The following is a 22,043-nucleotide window of genomic DNA, read 5'->3' as shown; positions in this document are numbered from 1 at the left end:
TCGCGCACGGAGTTTAGGCATGGCTTTTTTGAGACTAGAAGCTTCCCATCACCTTCTCCTCCCACAAAGGCTATCCGAGGGTACTAAGAAAACTAATCTTCTGTAAGCATCATTTAGGTCACAAAAGCAACGAACAGGTAGTATCTCAGTGCCCTGCTAGCCCCTGTTTGTTGACAACAGCCCTCCCTGAAGCAAATCATTGGGGTATGGTCTGGTTTCTCTGAACCTGTGCATGTGTCTGCCCTGATCGTTGTCTCTGTCCTTGCAGATGAGAAAAGCACCAGGCAGCTCTCTGTATCTGGTGCGAAGTCAGTTCAGCACTCTAAGGAGCCAGAGGAAAGTGTTGGCTGAAGGAGCTGTTGTCAAATGCAACTGTTCCCTATGACCCTGGGTAGAGCCAAGGACCCTAGGGCCAGAGTCTGCTTCTTACCAGTCTCTTGGCACAGGTGTCACAGGTTTCTGTATTCCACCAGCAGAAATGGAGATCAGCCCCAGACTTGGCGGAGAGGATCTGTCACCCAAGCATCACAGGGCCCGTTCCAGTCTCATACAACTGTGAGGACTGGGTGCACTTGCAGGTGACACATACACTGGGTCCTGAGGGATGGGGTGTGGTGGGACTTCAGGTGACAGAGGAGCAAGAACCTCAGCTCATTTCCTCCAGTTGCATCCTAGGAACCCCTCTCTCCACACCCAAAGGGAGTTGTAACCTCACAGTGCTAATCCTGAACAGCACATAGGAAACCCAAAACCCTCCTACAGCGCAGTCCTCAGCACCCCCCCCCCACACGTGGGTTCCCTCCACCCCAATGAATTGGCCCCAAGGAAGTACTGCACATCTTTCTGGGTTCATCTAAGGAAGGGGAAAGGGGTCATTCGCCCTGGAGGACAGTTGTTTCCTTCTTCTTTGGGAAGCTTAAAAGCACTGAGGATGCCAGATCATACTCAGGTTAAATCCCAGACAGCCACAGACTCTGCCACCTCTGCTCTGAAGGAACCAAGAGATGCTCCACCGGGGCCCTGCCTCCCCAACCTTCTGAGCCCTGTGCATTCCAAGCTGGTCCTTCACGGTGCTCGGGGACCCTTCAGCATCTTCTGGGGGGTCGGGAAGAGGAAGAGACTACAAGAACGCGGGGTGCCCTGGACCTGTGAGCCTGCACCGCCCGCACGGGTCATCCGCACGGGCTTGCTTGTTTATTGCCGCGGTCATCTCACATCAGCCTCGCTGAGCGGGAGACGCCCGGGGGGCTCGAACCCGCGCCCTGGGCTCCACTGCGGACGAATCCCGGGGCCGCGCGTGCCTCGCTGGCTGGCTCGCTCGCTCGCTCGCACGCGGCGTGCGCGCGCGGAGGGATCCGCCGGGGCCGCGCCTCCCCGCCCCGTCCCGCCCCCGCCCTCCTCCTCCTCCCGCCGGCTCCGCTGCCGCCGAGGCGGCCGCTGCTGCCGCCGCCGCCGCCGCCGCCGCCTGGATATAGTGCGGCAAGGCGCGGAGCTTGCAGTCACTTTGCGAGGAGGAGCGCGCGCGGGCTGCGGGCGGCTGGGGCACCCACCCGGGAGCGGCGGCGGGCTAGCAGAGGCGGCCGTGGCAGCGGAACCTTCTCTCTCCGGGGCTGGACTCGGTAACTTTGGAACTGTCCGCCGGTGTCACGTCCTGAACATGAGCCACCTCCTCTCCTTCTACCTGCTCGGGTTGCTTGTCGGTAGCGGGCAAGGTAGGAGTGCGCGGCTTTCCTGGCTTACTTTCCCTCCCCCTTCCACCACCCAAGCCGGAGAGGCGAAAAGAGCGAGCCCCCCCCCGGAGCAGGGACCAAAGTTGCGGTGCTTTCCTGAGGCGACTGTTAGCATTGTAGCTCTTTTTCTTTTGGCTGCCCCTAAAATGCTATCCGTTTGCTCGAAGGACCCTTAAATTAGGAGGAGACCCCGTGCAGAATTGGAGATAGCCATCGGTGTGAAAGCGATCCGGGGTGGGTGGGAGGGGGGTGGATGGGTGGGTGGGTGGTTGGGGGGAGAAACTGCTGCTTCTGCTGGGATTTTTGGCTTTCCCTCTTATTGCCCGAAATTGGATGAAGTGTGTTGCTGTGTATTCACAGTTACATATCCGAGGTTGCGGAAGGGAAGGGCACGGTGGTGTGTTCCACAGAAGCGGCAATATATAACTAGCAGCATTAAAGTCTTTTATCAGAAATCTCTGTGTTGTGCAAGAAATTCAATTCTTAGAGATTCTTTCCTCCTTTCCCAACATCTATTCTTGGCGGTGAAGAGAACGTTTGATGGCTTATTTATGTTGGAAACTAACGGGCCATAGATGCTGTAAGACAGCAAATGGCTAAAACTAGGGTTGTGTTGCAAGCATCCATCGTGACCCCCACCCTCCTGTGAATATAGCAAAATCCGAACACGTTCTAACATCTTATTTGAATTACACCTGTAAGGGATTTGGGATGTTGTGGGGCATTGGGGAGCTTTTTTTTTTTCCATTTGGGTGGGGGAGAAAAAAAAGAGACTGTGGATATAATAACCCTAGGGACAATTGTTGGAAGCGATCTCTGCTAGTCTCTGTTTAGAAGACAAGCATTTATCTTTCTGGCTTACACAGTACACGTTCTCATAAAATATATTCACAATCGTTCGAAAGGTTTTCAACTGTCCAGACAAGTTTGGACATTTAATTGGGGAGACAAAATGTCCAAATGTGCAATGTTATTAAACACAAAGGGGATATCCGTCGTTTTTCATTTTGTTGAAAAGTATAGAAATGACATATTTTTCGTGCTGCATTTTCTGCGAAATTAATAAATTGCAAGACAAGTTAAAATATCTTCTGTAAATCCAATTCTAGGCATTTTTTTCTCACCTCTTCGGCGTTGTTCATTTGGTCCAGCAGGGGGTGGTAGAACTCCATTTTAAGCAAGAAATGGTTGTTTCTGCTCTTGCACATACTGTCCTTCTATCATTCTTCAGCAGGGCTTGGCATTTTGAATGTAAAGCCTTCCTTCCCCTGTTCTTCGCCCCAAACTACTGTGTTAGTAAATGATGAACCGCGGTTGGATGCAGATTTTTATGTTCCGAAGTAAGAATGCACACGCTGGGTATTGCTGTCATTTACAAAGTGCCTCAGTCAGGAAGCTCCTCTTTCTCATCCTAACATAGGATGGGAAAAATCTCAGTCTCAGAAAAATTGCAGATAGATTCATCTGAAGCTCACATTAGTCTCATTCATTAATTCAGTCACTTCTTTTGCAAAGATCAGCACACCCTTGTTCACGACAAGAAACAAAGCTGTCATTTTTGGAAGGCTGCTGCTTGTGTTTAACTGTTCATTTTTATCACAGACAGGTCTGACTCTGGAGAGAGAAGCTGAGAATTTAACTTGGATGCAATTGCAATTACACGAGTGTAGTGTAGAGGAATATGGGGCAAGTTTGTGCAGATTGCTGGTTAGCCTCTGAGCTGTCTTGTGGGGTCTGCATTCATCGTTGTGGATGCTAAGTGTGTTGGAATTCAGAGATGGGAGGGAGGTGGGAATGTTTAAGTATCTAGGTAGAAACAGGACACAAAGACAGATACACTTAGGGTCTCTGTATGTAACATGTATCTGAAATTGTGATTCTGCTGGTCTATAATCAGCACACACAGTAGTTACAGAGAAGAACTGTGGAACGGAAGCATGCCTGCAGGGAAACCCATATTCCTTGTCAATGAAACAGGGCAGAAGGATGGCATCTTTGCAAAGAAGATTGCTCTGTCTAGTGTAGTGGTATGGCATCCACAGAGCCATAGTTGGGTATCCGGGGGAACTAGCTTTTGTGTGAACAAGCATGTAATATTGCTGTGCCATGCATTGTAATGAAGTCAAAGATGCCTGGAAACAGAAGTCCTTATCCTGGAGTCTAATTTCTCTAGGCTGCTGTTTTCTTCTCTAATTAAGGGTGCAGCAGCAAGTATCAGACACACCGCTGGGAGCTGTTTTTCTTTTTTTAATGAACCGTGTGTAACTCACATTTCTGTTTATTCTTTTATATTTTTATTTTCTGGTGAAGCCATGAAAACCTACCAGCCAGTGACCCTCAGGCTTGCGTTGGAAACACTAAAGGCTCAGCTGGCTGATTTATATTTCCAACAATACACTTGCAGGGGATTTTATGAAGCATGATTGAAGCTGTTGCTTGGGAAAGTGGTGTGCAGTTTGACTGGGGAAAGGCAATGGTGATGTATTCCCTTTTAAGTAGTCAAAACGTTTGAACCACAACAGTTGAATGGATGAAAATGACCCAAGTGAAAAACCAGCTAACTTAAGTGGATGCCAATACCATAATTAGCTAACGAGGCCTAATAGCTCCAGCCCTTATTTTCAACCCTGTGTTATTGTGCATGCTAAGGAGAGCTTTTTTTAATTATTAAAAATTGAAATAAATATGTTCTTTTAAAAGCCTACCATTTCCACTGAAGGATTAATACCTAATGAAGGAAGGTTGTCCACTACGAATGAGGTTGCCCATGGAAAGAAATGTATAATTCTCTGACTTGTGCAATTGTTTTTGCCTTATCTTTAAGACTTGGTCATAACCTCTGCTGTCCTAAATCTCGAGTGTGTCTCTCATTAGCAGAGCATTTGCTGTCTTTTGGTCAAATCCCCAAATTGAAATAGGAAAAGGCTGACTCACCAGCTTTATGCATGTTTAAGACCATTTTCACTGTCTTTTCAGAATTGCCCTATGTGATTAATGCCAGTCTGTTACTGTTGCTCACATACGTGAGCTGCGAGTGCCCCACTGAGCCTGAGCCATGCTAGTTCCGCTGTCTTTCAGTCTGTGTCAGCCATGTACAGCAGTGTCCTTAAGCCCAAACCACTGGGAAGGGAGCTGTGAAATGCCCACTCAGTGGGTGAATCCGAACATCTGCTTACATTCTTGCAAAATAGTCATAAGTAACTGACCCGTAGAGATCTGTACCTGCTGAAGACAGAGCGCGGTCGTGTGGATGCCTACCAGCGACAAGTCCACAAGTGTCTCCTATGTATAGGCTGTAACAGTTAATGGCCTCTCCTAAAACCTTTATCTGGGTACCCTGCTCTGATTCTTTGCCTGCATCCTCTTTGTGTGAAATTTCTACTGGATCGACTGCATGTCCACTTAGTTTGTGAAAGACAGGCTCTATAAATTAATATTTTTTTTTTGTCAGTCAACAGTCGAGAGGATTCCCTCCCCATCTTGATGCCTGCCGCTCTCACTTTCATTTCCCAAGCTGAATTTGAGCCCAGTGAGCAATAGGCGAAGTTGGAAAGTCCCGAGTGTCAGAGGAGTTTTTGCATGGACACAGGGGACTGCGTTTCTCTCAGACTTAATATCTTACAGGAGAAGCAATTAAGGGAACAAAAGAACCTCATTCAGCAAAGGAAAAAGGTCAAGCTTCATATGATTTTTTTGTAAATAAAGTGGCCTTCTTTCCCAAATGAGCCGGTTTGTTGTGAAAAAGAGAAAGGGGCTAGCCAGGCTGAAGCTACTAATGAGGATGAATATTGGGGCTTGTTTTCAGGCACAGGAGCCGGAAGGCAGGTAGAGCGTCCACATTTGGAAGTCTGAGGACCTGGTGTTGCTGCTTTCTCTGGGATTCGACACAGGGGCAATCTCTTTATCTCATCTTCTTTTCAGCATCATCATCTTAACAATGCACTTCTGACAGTGTGAAGGAAAACGATCAGTTAGGAGGAGACAGAAGGCAGAGTCTGAGCTGTGCTCCTGTTGTTTTTACCCCTGATGGCATCAGCCTGGCTCTGGGTATATGCACAATCATTTAAATAATATTAGTAGTCTCAAAAAGGAAGTATGCTTGGCTCTCAGGTTTTCCTGGATTCAGAAAATGCTGAATTCCTTGCATCTTCAAATCTGGCCAATTTTACCTAGGCAAAGACTATTAAAAAGATTATAAATTAGTTTTAATTTTCCAAATTACATGATAGGAGAACACATTAAGAAGCAACCAGCACTTTTATCGAAAGTATCATTCTACCATTTAACAGAGTTGAGCTGTCATTAACTGTTCGGCAAACACGTGTACTTCTCTGTGGTACCCTTTTAAATATTTTAATGGATCTTTGGTGTTTTAAATTATAAGGGCGTTAATACTAAATAGCTGACAGCATTTTTCTGAGCTACATACATTTACTGTGCCTCTATCAATTAACCAAGTACAACCAGATATGTTAGAATGATATGATGTCACCGGCCAGAGTCTCCTAGATGTTAATAATTAAGGTGGGTGCAAAAGAATGTTTTATTATAGACATGAGAAGACATAATTAAGGAACTTTAGTTTGATTACAGGTTTTGGCTCACAGGGAAAATCATAGTCATGCTCTCTCAGAGCTCAAAGCCTGGGCTACCAAACATCTCTTGACCTTGAAGAAGCAACTGGATTTCTCAGAGCAGCTATTTGCTCATTTAAATTTTGAGCTGAACATATCCTACTGCTTGATCTCGATGCTCAACCATGAGGAATAGCTATGATAGTGATACCTGTAGGCACAGTGTAAAATAGCAAGCCTATTACTCCGGGTGTTGTTTGCCTTATTTAATAATAATCATGCAGATAAAATATAATACCATGTGGAAATACCTCACTTGTTCAATTATATAAAAATCATCAAAATTTTCTTTGTAATTAGAAATGTTACACAGCTAGAGAATGTCTAATACATTGATTGTTTGGACTCTCTCATTATTTCATCACATATTTATTTATTTATATCTGCTCTGTTGCAGACACCTCATTAGGCAAAATAGTAGAACAGCTGTATATATGGTATGATGACAATTGTAGGAGGCTCCATTTACAGCCATGAGACACATGCATTAGTTTTCAGAGATGATGTCAGTAAAATGGTCTTGAGCTATGAGTTACATTGGAGGCCTAGAGTAGATATAATTGGGATAAATGAGTTAAATAAATATCAAATAGAAAACTACATGGGTAATAACTATAGCTTTAGTTTCCGCTTGCTTAATTCACTTCACACATCACCAAACTTTTGAATAGATTTAAAACCTTAGAGATTCTAAGAGTCAGAAAAACATAGCAAAATAGCATCTTCTGAATTGGGCAATTGTACTCATGAACTTGCCGCAACTATGGTTGCCTACACAAGACCTGAACAAAATACACCATAATTCTGACAAGGATTGGGGAGAAATTACTGAACTCAACTCTTTACTGAGGTGTTATGGACAGTTGATGGCATCAAGGAGAGGGAAAGTCAGACTTATTCAAGTGTGTAGCTTTTCTTAGGTCAAATATGCTCCTGTCAGTGACACACATTAAGAAATATATGGAATATGAATTAATGTCAATGGTTTGGCTGTTAAATTAAAAAAGTGATGCTAACATAAATGTGGGCATGTGAGGGTGCCCCTGAAGATGTGATCCAGCATAATCTTCATGAGACATCAAGTCTGATTCCAAAACCTTGAAAAGGCAACCATATATCTTACCAACAAAGCCCGGTTATAACAACAACAACAACAACAAAACGATGCACACCACTCACATGCATGCACAAAGGGACATTTCAATTTTTTATCATTTTGTCAGTCAGTAAAGTAACAAACGCTGAGATAGGTATAAGGAAAGTACTTCTAACTATATTCTTTTACTGTTATCTCTTTGTAGCTCAAATTAGTAAAGACTCTATGGAGACTTTAAGTTTAGTTTTTATGGGGAAAAATGAAATACAGAGAAAGGATCTGATTTCTTATATTAGTTATGATTAGCCATTATTTGGAATTAGTAATTAGTTTTTATTTTTATTTCATTGTCTCTTTTGTTTTTAAGAATGCTTGATGTTTTTGTTGAAAAATCTTCATGCATTGACAGGGAATGGGAGTCCATGTTGGTAGTTGAGAAAATAAAAGCATATAGATTGAAGAAAAAAAAACAAAGACACTTGTGAGAAAGCAATAAACCATTCAGCAAAATGTTGTGAAACAGTAGATGTCATATGATTGATTATTCAAAGGTCAGAGAGAGTCCTTGGCATTCATCCCTTATCTTAATGAAAATCCATTGACTGTTCATTTTGAAGCTCAATTATGAAGCACTCTTCTATTTCCAGTTCCTTTACCTTTCTCATGGTCACCCTAGGCACAGAAAACACAGTTGTCTAGTCTGAATACTAGGAAATCAAAACGTGAACTTGAGAGATATTTAGAGCCCAGCTTATTCTCATGAAACCACATTTCTACTTAGTGCAGTAGAGAGCTTTAAAATGGATAGAGTCAATGAAGACAATGGCACAGGGGAGGGGACAGCAACAGGAACAAAGCACAGAAAAGATTGCAGTTGTACAAGGAACGGACAGAATGCAGTTGTACAAGGAACGGACAGAATGCAGTTTAATGTTTCCACTTTGAATATGTATTCAGTTGTCTAATCTATTGAATGGTTGGAAAAGGTCATTCATGGTCTCCAGGATGGGATGCTGTGGGCTACATAAGGCAGAAAGCATTTCAGGCCAAGCTAAGATCGACACTTAGGTTGATCTTTGAGACCGGCTATTGATAGGAAAGCAGATTGATAAAGATATTTGTAAGGCTATTGGCCTTGTGCTGGATGGAACAAAGGAAAAAAATGAAGAGACAGTTAATGGACATAGGCATGATTCTCTGAAAGTATAAATACAACTTTTATTGATTTTTAGCAATTATTGTTGAGGATGCTCTCCCTTTTATGTAGCTCTGTCCATCCCGGAACTTGCTATGTTGACCACACTCACTCGGAACTCCCAGTGATTGCCGGCCTCTGCCTCCCAAATGTACCTCCTGTCCTTGCTGAAAGCATAAATGGTTCTTGCAAGTTTAAATTGGAAGACTGATGAGAAGGTAGGACTTGAAGTCCTGACAGTGTATGGCAGAAAGAGTGAAAAATAATGCAATGAAGTAGTATTTTTGGCAAGTTCAATTGGTTTATAACTATCTGTAAAATTCACAAGTATCATTTGGGCACATAGTTATACATGCCAGTGACAAGTTTGAAAAAAGCAAATAATGATTTTAATCTTCTTTTCTGTTCAATTATTACTGCACTTCACTTATCATCTATTTTTATTTCGTTCTTTTATCAGAAATTATACTTTAATTAATATTGTAGTGTGTATGAGATTTGAAGAAAATTTCAAACTGTCATTTTTTCATAATTTTCACGTAAATAATTTTCTTCACTTGTTCATAGCTTTTAAAAATCATTCATGGATGACTAGAACAAAACAAAAATAAAAAAAAGTTGTATGTAAGAGAGGACAGGTAGGGAAAGTGAAAATGTTTATATACACATATATATGCATATATACATATATGTGTAATTTGTATGTACAAAGCATTACAATTGTAGAAAATTGAGTCTGAAAAATGACATAGCTCGTAAAGTGAGTTATTTGAAGAAATCCAAATGAAGAAAATCCTTTCATTCACTTTCAGACAACCAAAACCCACACAAAAAGTTGAGCCCAGTGGTGGGCACTTATCTCAGTGAAAGGGCTACAAGGGCAGGAAGGATGCCTTTGGGCACTAATAGTAGTCAGTGCAGCCAAAATCAGGAGTCTATAGGCTCAATGAGATACTCTGAAATAAATAAGTAAATAAACAAATAAATGGTAGAAAATGATGGAGATAGCAACCTAGATCCTTTCCCCACATTTAAGTTTAACTTTGTAAGTACATATATTCATGTATTTATACATGTATACGCATATGAATAACTATGTATGCATTCATAGCACCCCATTCACAAAGCACTCATACATCATACGTATAGTTGTAGAAAACTAAAAATCAGAATGACACTCAGAGATTTTTGGTACTATGCATGCACAGCTGAAAAATATTTCCATGAGAAGTTAAAGGAAACAATACTTTGAGTGCCAATTTTATGCCATGTAACCGTGGTGAGCACTTGACTCATTACCTCATTTATTCCTGATTAAGTCATATTTCATCGATGATGTACCTGAGACTGAGGGTGACTGATTTGTGTAGAGCTTTTAAGTGTGTTCTCTGGCCTGCCACCCGAAATTTATTATCAATGATCATTAAATGTATTCAAGCTGCATTTCAGTTGGTTCTGCTGTCATCTGTGTTTCTTGAAACTACCTGAATTCTGTAAAGGGATACAGTGAAGTGGTGTGCCATCATGTAGAAAGTGTTGATTGATGCAGTATTTTTCCAGTTCTTTAGTTTTCAAATGGCCAAGAGCAAGATTGCTCAAAGAGAAAGCTGTAAAGCAAGGTATACAGACAAATCCAAAGGAACAAAGTCCGTTCACTCTCTTTCTTCCATTACAATTGTCGGTCTGTGTAGGAGATATAAGAAATTCTTAATACCATTAATAGATGTATCTTTTACAGTAAAATAGAAGCCTCAGAGACCTGAAAATTATTTTGTCCTGTGAAAACGGCTTACTTTGTTGCTTTACTATTTTAAAATTCACTTCCAAATGAATGTCCTTCATGGTTTCCAACATGATGAAAATATCTGCCAAACCTGGGCACAAATACCAATAGAAATTCCACTTCTGTAGCTTGTAACTAAGACTGTTACAAAAAAATGTGACCTATCTCATGTCATCATTATGGTTGTGTGCTTCTAATAGAACCAGGCTGTATATTTCTGAGGGTTTTGAATGTTCTTCCTCTTACTGTATTTGTTAAGCTTTGATATTTTTAATGCATAAATTTGGGATTGAAAATGTGTTGCTACAAGGAGGCCGTGGTAGCACACACCTTTAATCCCAGTTCTTGGAATGCAGAGGCAGGAAGACCTCTGTGAGTTGCAGGCAACCTTGGTCTACAAAGGAAGCTCCAACATAGCCAGGGCTGTTACACACAGAGATTCTGTCTTGAAAAACTAAATGATAAAAAAGAAAGAAATGAAAATATCTTACTATAAGCTATAATATCATAGGCCAGTCTTTGCTTACAAAATGTACAGGTAAGATTTGTCTGAGACACATAGTATAACAGTATAACATTGGTATATTTTCAACACCAAAATAAACACACTTACACTTTGTTTTGTGTATTAATGAGAGACTTATCCAGTGTATGTGTATGTGTGTGTGTGTGTGTGTGTGTGTGTGTGTGTGTGTGTGTGCAATGAGGCTGAGTATTGAAATTTAGTCATGTGTATTCTAGGATAGCAACCTAACATTCAGGAGCTATAATCTCATTCCTTTTAAATTAAAACAATTTATCGAATATGGGAAGATTTATAATGTGCTTAATACTGATCTAACCGACTATTTTTACAGTTATAGTTGTGCTTAATCTATAGATTTCTGTAGATCAAAATATTGAATATATGACTCAGGAAGAACAATCTCAGTTTTGCCTTCTAACAGCAAACATCACAACATTGTTCTCAGCATACATCAAAAAACATAATGAATATGAAGAAATAATGTGGTGAAAATGCCTTCTTACACAAAGTCTTGTTATGTTTTGTGTATAAGAAGCATGCGAAGAGCTTGCCATATAACAATTTTATGTTACATACTTTTAAGAAATTTGCAAGTGTATTTGCAAGTTGTTCATTTTTATCTCTTTGATTTTCTACATACTGATAGTAAACAAGCAAAGTACCAAATCTCTGACATTGGATATTTTGGTCATTTCCAATCATAATATAAATATCCCATCATCCCATAGAGAGACTGGCATTGGGGTTCATCCTTCAAGTTGAAGATCAGAGAAGCAAAGCAGCCAGACACTAATTCTCACCTCCACCTCAGCTCAGACCAAAGGGGCAATTCTCAGACTGCTCCTGATTTCACTGCTCCTCGGGTTCATTCAGACTGCTATGCTCTCCTCAACTTGGCTGAAGAGTAACTCTCAGACTGGATGCCTCCACCTTTTATACCTCTCAAATCCAAGGATTAACGGTGTAAATTCTGATTCACTGTCTGGTATCCAGGGGTGATTTTAGGCTCAGAGATCTGTCTACCTCCTTTATTTTTTTTTTGGTTTTATGAGACAGGATTTCTCTGTATTGTTTTGGAGGCTGTTGGTCCAGCCCGGCCTCAAACTCACAAAGATCCGCCTGCCTCTGCCTCCCGAGTGCTGGGATTAAAGGCATGCGCCACCACCACCCGGCTCCATCTACCTCTTAATCTTGAGTCCTGGGATTAAATGTGTGTATTACCATTGCCTGATATCTGTAGCTTGAGGATGACTTTGCTTTCTGAATCCTCAGGCAAGCTTTATCAAATCATGAATAAGAAAGCACCATACATATACATATATATATATATATTCATATCAGGTACTACATTGCAATTATCAATGAAGGGAGTTAAAAGGTAAAACTCATTGTTTTTAAGTAAATACCATATGCACTATGAGGCGTGGTACTTGACAAGAGGCTCTCCAGACAATGTAAATTTACCTATTTGAAGGACAAGTCATGATGAAAATTATTGTTAATAAATTAGATTGAGGTGCATTGCATCTTAAAGAGATTGTACTTATTCTAGAAGAAATACTTAAATACTGATATTACTCTTTCACTCTATATAGTCCACACTTTTAAAATATATTTGTGCTTTTACCTCAAATTTTGATTGACCAATATGAATGAGAGTTATCTAAATCATTTCTCATGTGAGTATGTATATTTGCATTCTATGGACCTTAAAATACCTTTTGGATAGATTCTATGTGTTCCTGGAAATGGTAATTGGAAATTTACTCATATAAGTTAATAGGAACCTCTAACTTAGAACGGTACTCTCACATATTATGAATTTTCACCACCCTATTTGTTCAAGTTCCTTGTATGTTGTGATGTATGCTGAACCTTGTCCTTCCACCAGTTCCCCCTCCAGCCCCCCACCCAGTCCCCACATCATTCCCCAGTGAGGGTGAGGCCCTCCTTGGGGGGATCTATGGAGTCTGTCATTTCATCCAGGACAGGACCTAGGCCCTTCCCCATGTGTCCAAGCTGAGAGAGCATCCCTCTATTTGGAATGGGCTCCCAAAGTTCATTTGTACACCATGGTAAACACTGATCTACCCCCCAAGGCCCCAGACATTTCGGGAGCCTCCTCACTGACACTACATTCATGGAGTCTGGATCAGAAATCTGTTGGCCTCTCAGCCATCAGTCTGGGTTCAAGAGATCCCCCTTGTCTGGTCAGCTGTCTTTGTGAGTTTCACCTGCACGGTCTTGACCCTTTTCTCATCACTCCTCCATCTCTGACACTGGGTTCCAGGAGTTCAGTTCAGTGTTTGGCTGTGGGTATCTGTTTCTGCTTCCATCTTTCGCTAGATGGATGGCATATAAGGTAGTCATCAACCTTATCATCAAGGAGGAGCTATTAATGTAGTTTCTTCACTAATGCTTAGTTTGCCAGTTGGTGTTATCCTTGTAGATCTCTGGAGATCTCACTAGTGTCAGCTCTCTCTTCAAGCCTATAATGACTCCATCTATTATGGTATTTCTCATCCTGCTTTCCTCTATTTTTACCTCGACTCAATCTTCCTGCTCCCCCATGCCTTCTCCCCTCCTCTTATCCCCCTCTCTTTTTCCTGGCTCCCTCTCCCTTCCCCCGATGTTCCCAATCTGCTCAGGAGATCTTGGCTCATTCCACTTTTTTGGGGTATCATGCATCTCTCTTGGGAACCTCCCTGTTTCCCAGACTCACTGGCACTGGGATTGTAGGCTGACACTCTCCTGATCCATATCTAAAGTCCATATATGAGTGAGTACATACCATGTTTGTCTCTTTGTGACTGAGTTACCTCAGGATGGTTTCTTCTAGTGCCATCCATTTGCCTGCAAATTTCAAGATTCCATTGTTTTTTTTCTGCTGAGTAGTACTCCATTGTGTAAATGTACCACATTTTCTCTATCCACTCTTCAGTTGTAGGGCATCTAGGTTGCTTTCGGAATCTAGCTATTACATATAATGCTGCTATGAACATAGTGGAACAGACATCCTTGTTGTATGAATGGGCATCTTTTGAGTATATGTCTAAGGGTGGAATTGCTGGGTCTTGTGGTAGACTGAGTCTTATTTTCCTGAGGACTCTACATACTGATTTTCCAAGTGGCTGTACAAGTTTGCATTCCCACCAGCAATGAACGAGTGTTCCCCTTTCTCCACATCCTCTCCAGCATAAACTGTCATTGGTGTCTTTGATTTTAGCCATAAATTAATTATCTGCTACCTGCCAGTTACTGCTCAAAATTGTATAGTGTTTATGGATTTAGCTCATCGAACCTCTTTTCTTATAGTTCATGGCCACCCTCCGTGTGAACACCACAAAGACAGGCAAGCCTTTCTACTTTGGCTTCCCTTTTTATGTGATGTATTTGATTAGAGACTTCATTGTAAATCAGTATGTGTATTCCTGAAAAAACAGCGGATGCTTTACAAATAAATACTGAGTGAATATTTACATCTTAACTACAAAAGGTAAACCAAAGTGACCGGTTTTTAAAAAAATATATTTGTTCTTCAGTCTAGGTAATGGTTCAGTTTGGTGGGATTATACTCGTTGTTGGTCTGGGTATTTATTTCAAGTATTTTGTTTATATCACTACTATGGCTGTGACAGACTATGAATCTATAATAAATTAGAATGGTTACTTAATTTATAAGGAATAGCATGGTTATGATACATTATCTCCGGTCTTATGCCCTCCCTGAAAAGTAATTAGACTATAAATAAAGAAAAGTTAATAATGTTATAAAATTTAGCCCAATATACATAGAGCATTAGATATGGTAATGGAGTTTAGACTTTAGATATCTTCATATATATATATATGTATAATATATATGCATGTATACATCCATATGTATTATATAAAATAAACTAAAATGAATTAGAAACATATAGTTCATTTATAGTAGTACAATAAACACAGCTATTGTCAGCAAAAAAATGTTTAGTATGTCAATAGAGCAAGTATTTAAAATTTTTAAAATCGTCATAATGTGAGTGGGTGATTAAAAATTGTTTGTTTATTCAATGTTTATTGGGAACCAATTCTAAATTGTACCTGTAAGAAGAAAAGGGATATATGAGATTTCATGTTTTATACTATTTTTCATAGGCTCTTCATTTTGCTTGTTCTTTCTAATGAAACATATTTAGCTCCTAAAGTCCTCTTTTGACCAGGAGCCACATTTCCCCCCTTGTAAATGACTTTCTTCTGTCATTCTCAAGGTCTGTTTCCAGAGATGAAAGCATTCCATTGTACAGAGCACATTTGTGCTACCTCAGAGTGCCTTTACCTATAATGCTCACTTGTCCTTTGTCTGCTCACCAGGTCTTCTCTAAGGTTACCTTTTTGGGGTCTGCCTCTTTTAACTTCAAATACAGTTTTCAATTAGTGATTAAAGAGCCCTGCTGAGTCATTCCTTTTACTTTCATTTCTCCCTCAATTTTTGTCTTATTCATAATCACTTTGATTGGTGATCTAGATGAGTCATTTCATTTCAAAGCCCCCTCAAAGGCATAATGCTAGTGTACTCTGCCTGTGTAGTGATTATACATGGTTTGTAATGGAAAAACAAAATTCAAGGAGTTATCAAGTGACCTTATGTCACCTTCCTGGCAAACTTCAACTGCCATGTCTAAAATGATTACTAAATATCCAACTTCAGTATTCTCTTATCCCTAAGATAATATGTCAGCACAGGATTCTGAGTGTTATGCAACATTTTAAGTCTGTACTGTGGGGTTTTTTTGAGTTCCTCTTTCAAGTATTAAGATGAAGTATTTTATGAAAAATGTTCATCTTCCTACACTGAGCAGATGTTAATGACCAATAACTTCTTCTCCATCTCCTGCTCCTGCTCCTCCTCCTCCTCCTCCTCCTCCTCCTCCTCCTCCTCCTCCTCTTCCTCCTTCTCCTTCTTTTCTATTAAACAAAAAGCAAGCTTTATTCCAGGAAAAAAGAAACAGAAAAAATCTCCCTGGGGCACAAAAGCTTATCAGCTATAGCCATGACCACAGCCAGAGTCCAGTCTTTTTAAACTGGCAAACTGGTTAGTTTTCAAACTCCCCGCACCCCCTTTTTTTTTAGATGTGAGATGACATTTTTTCCTTTTTAAATTGGAAACAAACTTGTTTTACATGTCAATCCCAGTTCCCTCTCCCTTCCCTCCTCCCCTGACCCCTACTGACCCCCTATCCCAGCCCCTTCTGCTCCCCAGGGAGGGTGAGGCCTTCCATAGGGGATCTTCAAAGTCTGTTGTATCATTTGGAGCAGGGCCTAGACCCTCCCCCATGTGTCTAGGCTAAGACAGTATCCTCTATGTGGATATTAGGGATAAATACTGATCCACTACCCAAGACCCTGTAGATTAACCAGACCTCCACACTGACATCTTTTTAGTATGTTGATGCATACTAAAAAAGTTTTGTTTCAAGGGACACAGTTCGTCACCAAAAAGAGATTGGGAGGAGGGTGACTGGTCACACAAAATCTGATTTGGCATAGTTACCTACAGGAAAGTGGATAGGAGACCCTCAACAATATACAGAATATCTACAGACAACTTTGCATCCTCCATAAACACCAAATTCAGGAATATCTGTTGAATAATTAAAGGGAGGAAATTTCTAGTCACTCCACAAGGTGTTTTCATATGAATTACTTACTTTTATTATTCAATCACACACGGGAGCTTTGAACAATAGCCTGTAACAAATGAAGAAATTGCATTATGTAGAATGATATATACCATTTGGTAAGATTAAACCTGTTATTCCTCTGGCTCAAGCATTATCCTGTGAAGAAGCAGAGTATCTCCCTAACAGAGAAAGCAAGTGCCAGGAACAGCTCTACTTCTGGCCATTTCCAACTATTACTTTTTAGTTCCAACCCTAGAAAGGTAATTTAGACAAAATTGGATACATTTATGTGGAACAAAGTGATGTTTTAATGTATTGTGATATTATTAGTCAAGCAAATTAAAGTATGCACATAATTACCTTTTTGTTGAGAACATGTAGGGTATAATTTCTTAACAACTTTCAAGTATGCAGTTCATTATTATTAGCAAGAGTGAGAATGATACACAGTAATTTCTAGAACTTCTTTAACTTAGCTGTACCTATGTACTTTTATTCCAGCATCTCCACAACTTCTCTCCATTATCTTCTGCCAACTAGTGTCCCATACTTTGCTTCCAGAAATCCTAATTTTAAAATTTCCATAAGTTGAGATCGCACTTCCCTTTCTATGCTTTGCTAATTTCAGCTATTTTGATAATCTGTAGGTATGTTTACATTTCTTCAGATGATCCTATTTGCTTCTTTATTTGGGCTTAATAGTGTTTTACTTTGTGTGTTTGTCTCACGTACACTTTTCTTTAAACAGTACCTGCAAGTGACCAAGAAGCAGCTGAAAAGAATCTCACTGATACTGATCATCAGGAAAAACCAAATTGAAAATCACTTTGGTGTTTCTTTTTAGTATACAGAATGCATATTAACAAAAGTGATACCATAATAATCAATGAAGACACCTTCAACAGGAATCCATAGTTGGGAGGGTTGTGAACTAGTACAGATGTTACAGAATAAAATAAAAGTGTCTCAGAAATGAAAGCAAATAGATCTGTATTACTATTTGGTCATTTTTTTGAATGGGGAATTTAAGTTTAGTGACCAATCATTGAGTAAATGAGTACATATTCTAATGGATTTGCTGGAGGAACAGTAGCGGTTGTTGATGACAAAGTGAGGTTTATGGTGTCTTCATGGTGGAAGAGCTTAAGCGTGTAGGTTAGTAGTATAACTCATTAAGAACTATATTACATTAATATTTAAACATGTAACTTCTTCAAATGGATTTTCTCATTGTGATACAGAGGAATTATTAATAATTAAGTAGGTTATCATTTTGTGATTAACTTAGAGAACCCTTTCATAATAAGATTACATCAGTTTGAGGATGCTTTTAGGATCAAGTGAAAGAGCAGCTATTCAGAAGGCATAAAAAACAAGAATCTACTCTTGCTTGTGAAAGACCACCTAGAGGCAGTTTGTTTTGCACATTTCTGGTTATTTCTAAAGGGTTAGCTTTCAAAGGAATAAAACCCTAGAATCAGTTTCAGAAGCCAACATTTATAAAGTACGCGCAGTGTTTATGAGCTTTGTATGTGTGACCTCATACTACTCTCCAAACCTAGTTTCAATGTGCATTCTGCTCTGCATATAATAAAGACATTTTGAGGTCAGTTGACTCAACAAAGTCCTAAATGTGCTTGGTGACCAAGTTGGAATTTGACCTTAGATAGCTGCCAGAAGTGTAGTCTTCTTAGTGCTGAGATGCTATGACACAAAATAGTTGATAAAGCTTGTCAAGTTTCAATAGGAAGCAGAGACTCAATTACTGTGTCAGTAGGTGATAGACAGGGTACTTGCTTAAGGGAGTAGCCTGGCTATGGGCTTATTTAAAACATGTGTCTGTATGTAGTTTGCTAAAATTGATGACTAAGCTAAGGAAGGGACATGATGAGGTTTTTCTTAGGAGATGATTTTTTTATGTCTCACAAGAATCTATACTTCAAGACAAAACATTTGAGTTATTGTTCACACTTTCTGCAGCCGTCAGCTAATTAGTCTGTGTTTAGTTCTTCAAGACTACAACACGGTATGACTCGTCTTTGTTTCCTGAGATGAACAACTGAACAGTTCTCCACCTTGTTTTTAAAATAGACTCAAGGCATGCAACTGTTCATAATTAATGATGTTTTCCAGCAAAACATGGTCTCCGAATGGAAATAAAATCATCATCTGGAGCATAAGTGCTTTAGTTCTAGCTTGGTGCCTGTGAATGAACTGTGTGCACAAACTTGTACCATTCATTTCACTACCCTAATTTGTCAATTAAGAGATGAAGCCAGGCACATTTTTTACATCATTCTACCATCTTTTCCATAGCAATGCTGAATGGATAGCAATTCCTGTCACAAAGCAGATGAAAAGTTGTTTATCATTTTTGTGGTAGTACTGTAAGGATGATGTCATGATGCTGTTACTGGCCATTGTTTTGTATCTTATGATCGTTGGGTTTCTTCTGGGGATTGCTAAATAGATAATCTGCCTCTCTTCCTGATGATAGAAACTAGAATTACCATGGAAGGGCTTTTGTAAGATATACTTATCGTATTTATCATTAAACTATTCCTAAGTTTGCAAGTATTGAGGATAAAAAGTGTGAGGATAAAAGGAATGTTCACATTAAGTGCTCCTATTAACTTGACCATTGTGTGGTTATAGATTCATGGAAGTAAGAGGTCTTCATAGAGGAGCTTTGCTTTCCTGTCACCAGTATTGGGCACCGTCTTTTGAAATCATTTATTTGATTTTTAGTTCACTCTTCATGGTTTGGTTAGAGCAGCCACTTTACTTTATTTCTTCTAATATTTTCAGAATACAGGTCATGTAGCAGGCTATTGAAGCACTGAGGTTCCATGGTTGATACCAAACTGACTCAGGAATGCACATGGCAGTTGCAGACACCAAGGTCAACGTCTGTTCTTTGTTGGTCTGAAAAATTTTCTGGTAGACAAGTTCATGCGCGCATGTGTGTGCGCACATGTGTGTATGTGTGTGTCTGTGTGAGACTGAATGTGTGTGTGTGTGTGTGTGTTAAGACTGAATGTGTGTGTGTGTTGAGACTGAATTCTCTTCACAAAATAGTGTCTTGAAATAATTTTGTCGCCATTGTTACCAATATTGCTACATGCTGATGAAGCTTACATACCTTTTCATATTCATGTAAATAAATATCTTTTTTTCTTTATTTTGCTTAAACTCCAATATTTTATAATTATACTTCTATTTTTGTGGACAGGCAAATGTCTTTTGACTTCAAAATATTTTTTCTGAACCTGTGGCATAGGCCTATAGCTGTTTAGAGAAATAGATGAATGTGGCAGCTTCATATTCAACTCCTGGCCATCCAGTTTCTCTCCCTTTTCCTCTCACTGTATGTCCCCCTCTCCCTAAAGCTGTCTCTCTTCTTGAATTCATGGGCTAGTGAGCTTTATTACTTTAACCTCCATGGGCTAGGATTACAGGCATAATCCTCAGTGCTTGGTTTACCTCAGTCTCCTAGAAGCTTATCTTCCTTGTTGATTTTCCTCTAGCATCCTCTATCCTCAATTTCTATACAGTTATTGGCTCTTCCTGAGCTTTGAGAGAGTCCATGCCCTGGCGTTCCTCACATTCTAATTTCACAGCAGTATCCAGACACAGTGATTTCTGCTTTGGCTCTCAATGGATGTGGTCATAGTCAGAAGCCTGGCAGTTCCATCTTCATGACCTGGCTGCTGGTGCCACCCAGGAGTCACGGTTCTTGTATTTTCTGGCTTACACTATAATGATCCTTCTGAATTACCCTACAACAATGTATTCTCCTCTAGTGTTACAAGGAAGCACAATGTTTTGTATAATAAATGACTGCTAATGACATTCTTAAATTTTAAGGGAGGGGTTGAATTAGGAGCTCTGTGGGAAAGATGGGTTTCTCTTCAGTAGGCCCAGAGCTTTCCATGACCTTGGGTGAACAACAAATGAGGGTGTGGTTTTCCCTAAGATCTTTCAATGATAACTATAGACAGACCTGGTGACAGGGATGACTGCTAGGTTATAAGTGGACTGCTGCTTATGAAGACTTAAGGTATGAAAACAGTTAGTTTCTTGACAAGAAATACTGCTTAGAACCTAAGAATGTCCATGAGAAATAGGGAATAGAATGGTATAGAAAATTCAAGCAGCTACGTTTTTCATTAAAAATTATATCTAATGCTGATTTCTTTTTCGAGACAGGGTTTCTCTATATCGCTTTAGAGCCTGTCATGGAACTCGCTCTGTAGACCAGGCTGGCCTCATACTCACAGAGATCTGCCTGCCTCTGTTTCCCAAGTGCTGGGATTAAAGGCTTGGGCAACCACCACCTGACTTAAAGACAAATTAAATAAGAATGATTATGATTTTTATTTTCAAGTATGGTAATGATACTATATATTATAATGAATATTTAAAAAATTATAATGTGATTTTTCCTATAAGTTAATTATGAGCAGTTTTCTACAAGACACCTCCAATACTTGGTTTAATTGTAAAAAATCAGAAATCATGTATTTTATTTTTCACCTTATCATGCTTAGATAGCTTAGAACATGGAATAGATTTTATTTGTCTATGATATGATTTAATCAACGATGCATATATATGTACACTTAGGAGCATATACATGATAAAGACAGAAACAGTAACATTTATTCTTTAGTTTATATATAGTAATCGTTATAATGATGAGCAATATGTTAAAATATTAAATGATGAATAATTTTGGAAAGTTTATGAGTGTTTCTTTGATGATCTTGCCTTGTATTTCATTTACCCTTTCCTTTTTGTCTGTTGGCAATGATTCATTTTCTTAAGATTTTTACTACTGGGCATCAGTAATAGCCTTGTTATTCCTAAAGCAGTTATTCAAAGAATATTTGATATTACTGTGTAAGCAACAAAATATGATACCAGCCAGTGTGTACTATTGATGTACCCGGAGGACCAAGAATTTGATTGACAACACAGTGAAAATGAGTCTCTGAGAACTGAAAATGAATTTTTGTTCTGCTTCCCACACCTGAGCTCCTTGAAGATCCCACGGCTTCTGTGTGCAGACACATTGCTTTTGATCCTGCCTTTTACCCTGAGACCCAGGAGACAGCTAGGTTTGTGTTTTCTAGCAACATCCGGGAATAACCAGGGATAATTGAAACTCCTTTCCAAAACAAAGACTTGCCATATGTTGTGGGTACAGCATCAACATCCTTATTCAAATAAATAGCATTAAAGGCATAAGTGACTTATTTAGTTACTTACAGCTAGTGGATACTATTGCTTAGTAATCAATATTTTTAAGTAGTACAAAATAAAATGAAATAAAATTTTATCGGGCAAATATATTTTGGGACAGAATCATGTTCCTTGAAACATTTCTTTAAATGCACTGTTTTTATTATGG

The 22,043-nt window shown here is 39.7% G+C and overlaps 1 protein-coding gene across 2 annotated transcripts in view; it reads left to right on the top strand.

Annotated features, from left to right (window-relative positions):
• Window positions 1–1,422: 1,422 nt before the first annotated feature.
• Ncam2 (neural cell adhesion molecule 2) overlaps window positions 1,423–22,043 on the top strand; it is a 390,993-nt gene continuing 370,372 nt past the window's right edge. For both annotated transcript variants that reach the window (XM_005068205.3, XM_005068206.4), the window contains exon 1: window positions 1,423–1,712. In XM_005068205.3, the coding sequence (XP_005068262.2) occupies window positions 1,658–1,712 (55 nt within the window). In that variant the 5' untranslated portion in view covers window positions 1,423–1,657. The remainder of the gene's footprint in view (window positions 1,713–22,043) is intronic.

Source organism: Mesocricetus auratus, unplaced genomic scaffold, assembly GCF_017639785.1.
Source record: "Mesocricetus auratus isolate SY011 unplaced genomic scaffold, BCM_Maur_2.0 Super-Scaffold_100008, whole genome shotgun sequence".
Lineage (NCBI taxonomy): Eukaryota > Metazoa > Chordata > Mammalia > Rodentia > Cricetidae > Mesocricetus > Mesocricetus auratus.
Note: the sequence above shows the minus strand (reverse complement) of the source record. Positions and strands in the feature narration are given on the sequence as shown.